Source organism: Merops nubicus, unplaced genomic scaffold (genome assembly GCF_000691845.1).
Source record: "Merops nubicus isolate BGI_N331 unplaced genomic scaffold, ASM69184v1 scaffold42995, whole genome shotgun sequence".
Classification (NCBI taxonomy): Eukaryota; Metazoa; Chordata; class Aves; order Coraciiformes; family Meropidae; genus Merops; species Merops nubicus.
The window spans coordinates 1,798-11,034 of NW_008608402.1; the positions used below are offsets into that span (position 1 = coordinate 1,798).

A 9,237-nucleotide genomic window follows, 5' to 3' on the forward strand; every position below is an offset into this window, starting at 1 on the left:
CTGGGCTCCTGCTCCCGGTTGCCTCGTTGCCCGTGTGCTGGGCTGAAGCCTGACTGCGCTTTTCAGTTTCCCAAATGTCTTTCTTTTGGCAGAGAAACCCACCCACACTGGGGAGGCTGAAATACCCCCAGGAGCCGTGTGGACACGGCCCTTCAGGCAATTTTTGTCAGTGTTATTTCCACTGTCTCAGACTTTCACCTCGACTGCTGCTGCCAAGACAGAGGGGAAAGTCAGCAAGCCTTGGACTGTTGGAAGATTTGGGCATCTTTTAAGCCATTCCAACAAAACCTAGCATCAGACAGGACAGCAACCCAATTTAACTAGACACACTGATCTTGCTTTTGAAGAACTCTCTGCCTCAGTTATTATTTAGAATTTAAAAAACCAATTGTTTAGAAAACAGGCCCTTTTCCATGTGTTTTGGATCAGTTTCTGGTGGCTCCTCTGACAAAATACACTCACAGGATTACACAGAAGGTGCCACTATGGGCAAACTTTCATTTAAGAAGAGGAAGGACAGAAATGGAAGAGTAGTTTGGGCTTCCTTTTAGACAAGCTCATTGCTCATTGCAGGTTGACTCGCACCCTGCGGGTGGTACTTTCAGATGGAGGTATCTCCAATTGCTTTCCCAGTATCCTGCTCTGAACCACTGGCCAGGCTTCACCCAGCTGCAGGTCTTGGCACATCTGGAAGAAACATGTTTTTCAAAGCTCAGCAGTGGATGAGGAGAGGAAGAATTTTCCATCACATTTGAGTGACTCAGAAGTGACTCCTAATGAGCTCTGTGCTCCCATAATAAGGGATATTTTAAGAGGGGCTCCACGCTTGCAAACCACTGCCTGGGATCTTTCAGCAACCTCCTGGAGTATTTCTACATAGCAGAAAAATAACCCACATCTCTGATAAAGGTGAGTTGCTTGACTCGACGGCATGAGTTTGGTTCGGCAAAGCAGATGGAACTGAAGCCAAGTTCCCAGCCCACCCCTGGGCTCCTGTGGGCCAGAGCTGAGCTAAAAACCCAACTTACTGAATCTTCACTGCCCTTTGATCTGTTTTAGTGGATGGCTGTCAGCTAGCCACAACTACAGACAAGCTGCTCAGCCTCATTCAAAGCAAACAAGAAAACAAAGAACCCAATTCCCCATTCAGAAGATCACTTAGGCCGTGTTTGAATCCTGTGTCAGGTACGTTGAGGTGGGGTCAGCATCTGCTCCGATGCTTTTCTTGAACTGGGATCCAGATGCTGCAGAAGTGCAGTGCGAGGAGCCGGGACAGAGGTGGGTGGAGGGGATGGAGTTGGGCAGGAGTGACACAGGAGTGATGTGGGAGCGATGGTTTGGGGGAGGCTCTGGTGCTGGTTTTACTCGGGCTGTGTAGCGTTCTTCAGGCTTTGGCTTTTTATGCTCTTTTTGCTGGAGGAGGTTTTAGAGACGATTTTCACACCTGGGTTGGTGCCTTTTGCACTTCCAGAGCTGAAATTCCCTCCGCTGGTGCTCAGACTGCTGCTGCCTCCTCCACCATGGCCAACACCACTTGCAATGCTGAGACCACTGCCTCCTCCAAATCCACCTCCAAGACCACCACCGCCTCCGAGTCCAAGTCCTCCTCCACTTCCAAAGCTGTAGCCTCCAACGCCGCCGCCTCCTCCAAGACCAAACCCACTTCCACCGCCTCCTCCAAGACCAAACCCACTTCCACCACCTCCTCCAAGACCAAAACCGCTTCCACCGCCGCCTCCTCCAAGACCAAAACCGCCTCCGCCACCTCCTCCACTTAGGCTCAGTCCACCAAATCCTCCTCCTAACCCAGCTCCTCCAGCTATGGCAGAGCTGGAGCTGATGACAGCTGCAAGAAAAAGCAATGAGAAAGTTGGACAACTGCTGGGCAGTCCTGCAGTTCCAGAAAGCACGATCATCAGGACATTGACCCACAGGACTTGAACCCAACTTCTCTTGCCAGTGGAAGCCACTAGCGCTGGTGGAGGGCTCTGAACATCTTCTGTGGGGCAAAGCCTCCCCTTTCCCCGAGGTTGCTCACAGCCTCTGCTCCCAACAGGCCCAAAGCAAGACAAGTAGAGTCATACTTACAGTAGCTGATGGGGTTGAGTCCCTCTCCGCTCAGCCTGTCGGAGGGCAGATAAAGAGGTTAGAGCCAAATGAAGAAGGCAGGCAGGGGGACCAACTGCTGGCAGGGGCAAAACGATCGTGGGTATTATTCCTGCAGAGATTTTTCTCCCACCTGCTCTCCTCGCCCTCCAGCAGCTTCCTGTAGGTCGCGATCTCGATGTCCAGGGCCAGCTTGACGTTCATCAGCTCCTGGTACTCGCGGAGCTGCCGGGCCATGTCGGCTTTGGCTTTCTGCAGGGCGTCTTCCAAGTCAATCATCTTTGCCTTGGCATCTTTGAGGGCCAGCTCCCCACGCTCCTCAGAGTCCCCGATGGCCGTCTGCAGGGTGGCACACTGCAAGAGGAGGGATTTGGGCTCCTGAACGCTGCTTTTCCTTTTGGGTAAGAGTCACCCAGGGAAGAAAACCATTCTGGTTGGCATGTTAATGGAAAAGGTTACTGCTGAGGTCATGCAGCCATAGCTGCCATTGCTAGAGTTGAAATGCCAGCCTGGCAAGAAGGGTTGAATACGTGTCCCACTTTTCAGGAGGGAGTTCAATGTTTCCCGAGGTAGCTCATGTTCTGTGGCTGCTAAGGTCCCCCGTGCACCAAGCAGAGCTGCGGTGCAAAGGGACCACAGAACGGGGCTCCCTGGGCTGCCTTTGCTGTTCCTACCTGGTTCCTGGTGTTCTCTATCTCCGAGCGGATCCTCTGGATCAGCCGGTTGAGCTCGGAGATTTCCCCCTTTGTGTTGCGCAGGTCGTCCCCGTGCTTCCCAGCCGTGGCCTGCAGCTCCTCAAACTGAGGGTCAGAAAGAAGAGTAAACCATCTGAGATGTTCAGGTGGGCAAAGCCTCACGTGGGCTCCATCAGCCTCATGCAGGGACAGCAGCAATTTCCACCCAAATGCATCCGTGGCACCTCTGGGTTTGGTCACCTTGGTTTGGTACCAAGCCTCCGCCTCGGCCCGGCTCCTGTTCGCGATGTCCTCATACTGAGCTTTGACCTCAGCTATGATGCTGCTGAGGTCCAGGTCCCGGTTGTTGTCCATGGACAGGATGACAGCGGTGTCCGACACTTGTGCGCTGAGCTGAGCCAGCTCCTGTGAGGGCGGACACAGATCCCGGGCAGCTGCACTCACCTTGCCAGAGGCCACGGGTGGTGGCGGTCACTGTCCAAGGGGTGACAGCAGGACAGAAGTCAGGGAGGGGTGTGTCCCTACCGCATCGTAGAGGGCTCGGAGGAAACTGAGTTCATCGGTCAGGGCGTCCACCTTGGCCTCCAGCTCCACCTTAGTCATGTACGCAGCATCCACGTCCTGGAAAAGAGCAGCCCCGGGGACACCTGCCTCACCTGGTGCCTCTGCTCTGCCTCGGGGAGGAACTGGCCAAGCCTGGAGTTTGTTCCTTTCAGTGCTGCAGTGGTGGTGCCTGACTGGAGAGGATGTGCTTGGCACATCCCCCTGGAAGAACACCCAGAAGACATCTCTTGGCCAGAAGAAGTATTGTGTGTAGTGTTGGTGGTGGGTAAGTTGGGGGGTGTAGGCCATTTGGCCTTCATACTTGGGGTGTCTGGCACTCCTGACCATCTGTTTCCACATGGTCTGTTTTGCCCAGTCAAGCACGTGTGTGCCGTGGGACAGGAGCAGGGTAGGACTTCCATCCCCCAAGCCCCTCCGTTCCTCTCCCCCAAAACCACAATTCAAGTAACAGCTTTTAAAGGATGAGGATGCAGCTCCATGAGATCTCCCACCCTCTGGGGCACTCCCAGCCTGTGCAGTGGTTAGGGTTAGCTCAGCATCTGTAACGCCTCTTGTCTCACCCACCTTCTTCAGCACCACAAATTCATTCTCTGCTGCTGTGCGTCGGTTGATTTCCTCTTCGTATCTGCAGGGAGAGAAGGAAGGAGATGCTGGATCATACCTTGGTAAGCAGAAAAGTTGTCCAGGTAGGACTGTGGGGTTATCTGGGCTGGGTGTGGCATTTCCAAATCAACCTCCTGGAAACTGCCCAGCTCAAATCTGTGAGAATCCCATTTCTCAAAGAGCTGAAATGACATTTTGACATAAAGGAGATGGAACGAGGAGGGTAAAGCTGCTTTAGGTGATTTTTCTTTGCAAGTGCCATCACAAGTCCTTGTGTCCTGGCAGAACCTGCTTCTTCTGATTGGAAAAACGTTGATGGGCCACCTTTCTGCTGCTGCTGAGGAAGACAAAGGTTCTGCAGGGAGATAGATACCTCACAGGAGGGGTATATTAGAGGGGGATTAGTTAGGGGCTATGTTACAGGCTAGAGCACAGACTCTGCTTTTTTCCTTTTCCTGTAGAAAGTCTGATGAATACCTCAGGCTAGATGTTTGACTTTCAGAAAGCTAAATTTAAGTGAGATTAATCCTACTGCCAAGCTGAACCATTTGCATCCAGTTTCACCCCAGGGTGCCTGGATGTGCTGCTAACAGGCACTCACTTGTTCTTGAAATCCTCAACGAGGTCTTGCATGTTCTTCAGCTCGCCGTCCATGCGTCCTCTCTCGTTGAGCAGGTTGGCCAGCTGCCGTTTCAGGTTGTTGATGTAAGCCTCAAAAAGCGGGTCCAGGTTGTTTTTGCCCGTGTTGTTTTTTTGACCTTGCTCTTGCAGGAGGGTCCATTTGGTCTCCAGCACCTTGTTCTGCTGCTCCAGGAAGCGAACCTGAGCATTGGGAAGCAGAAGAGGCTTAGCAGGAGATACCTGTGAGCGTGCTGATGGCCAATTATCAGTAACTGGGACCGATGCACAGCACAAACCAAGGAAATCCCAAACCAATCCAGCTGTGAATGTCCTCCAGGTTGTCTAGGGCTATGTTAGCCCTGCCAGTGGCCAGGCAGATCTGCCATCAGCAGGCAATTCTCTCTAGATACAATTTAATTCAGCAAACCAATGAGCAATCATTGGAAAATGCAGGTTCGGCTCTTGCATCACTCGCTTTCTCTAACATCCTTTGGGTTCCCTTTCTTTGTAAGAGAGATTTCTCTTCCTTCATTAAAGCTGTGACCTGAGTGCTACAGACAAGCACTTAATTGCCTTTCCTTTTGCTCATCTATAGCACAGATTTACCCAAGTAAAGGTCAAGGAAGGACTTGAGTAGATATAAACAGGACTTCAGCTTGCATACAATACAGCAATAAGGTCTGCAGTGTCTGTGGTGGTGCCCTGCAGAGAGAGCTGGGTTAAGCAGCTGCATCTGGACCCAAAACTCTCTAACTCCATTTCAGCTCATGTGTCTTATTTCTCAGGCACCAAACCTGGATCTAATCCTCTTCGGTTTTAGTTTCTAGTCCAGTTTTCTGCCTTGTAACTGTTTAGAATGTTCTTTTTTGATTACTTTCATGGAGACACACAGATAGGAAATGTGCAATAGGCAGTAGATCTATGAAGTCATGGGTGTGTAGGTGCAGGACTGTCCTGCTCCTATCCCAGCTCTACAGCACTTGATGAAGTCTCACCTTGTCAATGAAAGAGGCAAATTTGTTGTTGAGGGTCTTGATTTGCTCCTTCTCATCTTTTCGCACTTGGTGGATGTTTGGATCTATCTCCAGGTTCAGTGGTGCCAGGAGACTCTGGTTGACAGTCACTTCTTGGATTGTACCGATTCCAGGTGGGCCACCACCAAATCCTGCTGGGCTCCTGCCAACACCTAGCCCTCCACCGAATCCTCCCAGCCCTCCTATTCCACCGAACCCAAACCCTCCACCACCTCCCTGTCCACCACCAAAGCCAAGCCCACCAGCACCTCCACCAAAGCCATATCCACCACCACCACCTCCACCACCAAGACCAAGTCCAAGACTGCCAGCAGCTCCACCACCACCAAGTCCACAGCCACCTCCCAGGCCAGAACCAGCACCAGCTCCACTCCCAAAAGCAGCTCGGAAGCTGCTTCCAACACCGATGGAGATCCTTTTGCTACCACCAAGGTTGTAGAGGCTCCTGCTTCCAAAACCACCACCACCTCCTCCTCCGATGAGCCTTCCAAAACCACCTCCACCTCCTCCAGATCGTGCCACAGACATGGAGCTAAAGGCAGCCCTGTTGCCACTGGGAACAATTGCCGAGGCAGTGCTGTAAGATCTGCCCCCACCTCCCGCTCGCATGCTGTAGCTTTGCCGGCTCATTGCAGCAGGAGACCAGAGCCCAGCACCGGCGAGAAGCAGCAAACGGCTCTCTGGGGAAGGGAGCACGGGACACCCTTTTATCCCTCTGGGGAGCTGGGCTTGGTTGCATGGAAGTCCAGCGATCAATTTGGTGCCTTCATGGTTTTGACGTGCCCGGCAGCCAGCTGTCTTACTGAAACTTGTTAAACCCTGATTGCACCCAAACACGCCTCTTGGAGCTGGGGCGAAGCTGCTCAGCTAGAAGAGTTATCTAACTCCCTCATTTTTGGCAGGGAGAGCTCAGCCCTAGTGTGCTTCCCAAGGTGTATTAGTTCCTAGCTGTGAAGCAAAAGAAAAGAAATAAAAAAGACTGAAAAAAAAAAAATAGCTCCTCAGGTACCCCTGTGCTACATCTAAGATGCAGTAGATCAGTGGAGAGCTTGGTGGAGAGTCCTCGGAGTTAACTGGAGTGAAAAGCAGTGAGAATAAAATGGGTAAATCTGAATTTCACGGGGCTTCTTCACCTGCAGGCAGAGTGCGTGTGACGTGCGGGAAGCCTGAGGTCTCTTTCAGGGCTCTTTGACCCGCTCTGCCCGTTCACACTGGCTGGGCAGACACCGTCCTTTGGAGCTGACTAGCACAGAGGTCCTGAGTCCTGACCCGTGGCTTTCCTCTGAGACACTACATTGAAGTGTCACCTCAAACTGTGGCCATTTAGTATCAGCTATTTAGCCAACAGCAGGTTTCCGAGGCTGTCCTGGAGATCTTGGCCTCTCCAGAGGACAGCTCCGTCCCACCAGAGGCTGCCGTTGCAATGTCTCCAGCCAGCTGGTGATGTGACCGGTGCACTTTCAGCTTGAGCTGAAAAGCACTGCTATGAAAGAGGCAGATTTTCTGAGCACCACTGTGCCCGGCTTTGTGGAGTGGTACTATTTGCATTTTGACATCAGGATGTCATCAGCCTTGAGGTTCCAGCTCTTTGCAGCTGGGATTTCTTTTACAGACCTTTGAACCTTTCCATTCAAAATGTTCCCAAAAGCAAAGATTCAACCCCCATGAGAAATATTCCCACAAATTCTCCTTATTTAACTTCCTGGCATCCTTGGGAAAAAAAAGAGCAAATTCAGTAGGGTGTGGTGACATTTTTTGGGCCTCTCAGACTTGGTGGAACTGCAACTTCTAGAATATTTTATTCTTTGTGTTTAAGAGCTCAGTTCATTTTCAGCATGTTGCTGTCCTGGTGGCATTGCCCATGCCGTGCGCGTGACTGGAGCCTAAATGTATTTGCAGGACAGGACTCTACATGCTCTTCAAAATACAATTAATGTGCTACAAAACCATTAACTGTGAGCTAAAATCCCACTGGCATGTCTGGAAGAAAATTTAGGCAGATGCTTCGTGTTCAGCCAAATGCAGAAGACCGAATACCTGATGATCCTTGGAGAGGTGCTGCCAGACAGGTGAGTTGGGTCACTCCAGCAGAATTTCCCATCGTGGTGTGAAATGCCCGGTCGGTACAGGTCGGCTTGCTTTTCTTTGGAAAACCTTGGTCTGAAGCTGCCTGGGATGCCACTTGAAATTCATGAACATCTATTGCTTTGATTATTTGCATAAAATTCAAAGGCCGGGTGCGATGGGAAAATGAGATTGTCTTCATGCTTTCTTGACCCCAGCAAAGGCAGATTGTCCTGAAGCTGACAAACGGGTTCGGATCAGATATTAGAGCTGAATGAATATAATGGGATTAAAGGTGGGGCTGCCAACAAGAAAGAGGGAATTGTCATTCGAGGCTCCCACACGTTTCTTCCTCCAGCCCACTGTCCACAAGGTATGTGAGCGATGAAAAGGCTGGGTGAAAAAATGCACCGTTTCTTTACTGGGATGGTTTATTGTGGAGGACCTGAGGTTTGTGGGCTCCATACCCAGAGGCAGATGTGGCTTTTTGCATCTGTCAGTTTGGATCAACTCTACTAGACTCTATTGATCTACCAAGGTGCATGTCCAGAGTGACACCAAGTTGAATTTGGCCTCCAAGCTGCTCCCCAAAAAACATGTTCCTGCCCTTTTTTTCTCTCCAGAACAGCCTGATCTACATGAACGTCTTCAAGCAGGCTGGAGAAAACGGAAGTTTTGCAATACTTGGGAGCTGAGCAGGACAGGGATGATTAAAGGTATTCTCCCAGAAATGCAAGAGCTGCTGGGCTGCTTTGGCACCCTGGGGAGACAGCTGAGTTTTGGTGTGCAGGAATTGTTTGGCAGGGAGTTGATCAACATAAATTATGAGCTATTGGGGCACTAGAAGCTTCTTGTTTGGGTGTTTCTTCTTGTTATTTACATACAAATGAGGTGAAGTCCCAGTCATATGTTTTGAGGCAGAAAAGATGAAGATAACCTTTTCAAAGACCATATTCTTCAGGTGGGTGGGTTTTGCCTTCTCAGCAAGGGCTGATCTGTTTGGCTTTCACCACCACCCCCAGCACTTCTTAAAAAATAACCCCTCAGAGCAAACACTGCAGAGCTGGGGAGCTGGAACCCACCGTGCTTGGCACGGCCTCTGTGCTGGGAGAGGAGCAGGGGCAGATGCTCAGCCAGCAGTGGGTTCATCGCCACCAGGCCGGCACGGGCAGCCAGAGCCTGGCAGGGTGGTTGACCTCATCCTCCAGCCACGGAGAGGTTGGGGCAGACAAGCCCTGAGTCAGCAGTGAAGTCTAGGAAGTGGAGCGGGACGTCGGGGAATAAATGGCAGCAGGCAGCCCTCGCTGTGCCTTCACCTTTCCCGGGGTGAATTAACCCACCCACGCCCTGTGCCGCTTCCAGACTGGGCGCGGAGAGACAGATTTCTCCAAAGGGCAGTTCAGAGCGGGGTTCTCTCAGGGGCTTTCGGCTGCGCCCAGGCGAGCCATGGGAGGGGAGAAGCTGGCAGGGCCAGCTGGTTTTCCTGGCATCCAGCTGTGCATCCAGCTGTGCTGGGTGCCACCGTGGCAAGCCTCTGCCAGCCACGTTAT

At 51.7% G+C, this 9,237-nt stretch overlaps 1 protein-coding gene across 1 annotated transcript; it reads right to left on the reverse strand.

Annotated features, from left to right (window-relative positions):
* Window positions 1-1,361: 1,361 nt before the first annotated feature.
* On the reverse strand, window positions 1,362-6,253 carry LOC103772905 (keratin, type II cytoskeletal cochleal-like). The gene is made up of 10 exons (XM_008940252.1): window positions 5,995-6,253; window positions 5,585-5,805; window positions 4,570-4,790; window positions 3,930-3,990; window positions 3,327-3,422; window positions 3,042-3,206; window positions 2,781-2,906; window positions 2,240-2,460; window positions 2,089-2,123; window positions 1,362-1,846 (listed from the first exon to the last, which is right to left on the reverse strand). The coding sequence occupies exons 1-10, from the start codon at window positions 6,251-6,253 to the stop codon at window positions 1,362-1,364; spliced, it is 1,890 nt and encodes a 629-aa protein (XP_008938500.1).
* Window positions 6,254-9,237: the final 2,984 nt, after the last annotated feature.

Bases quoted from the DNA above. Each gene is read 5' to 3' on its own strand.
- LOC103772905 (XM_008940252.1), bottom strand. From the start codon at position 6,253: ATGAGCCGGCAAAGCTACAGCATGCGAGCGGGAGGTGGGGGCAGATCT. The intron at 3,423-3,929 runs GTGGGTGAGACA...GCTCTTTTCCAG, and splicing joins AATTTGTGGTGCTGAAGAAG to GACGTGGATGCTGCGTACAT. The intron at 2,124-2,239 runs GTGGGAGAAAAA...GCCCTCCGACAG, and splicing joins CTGGAGGGCGAGGAGAGCAG to GCTGAGCGGAGAGGGACTCA.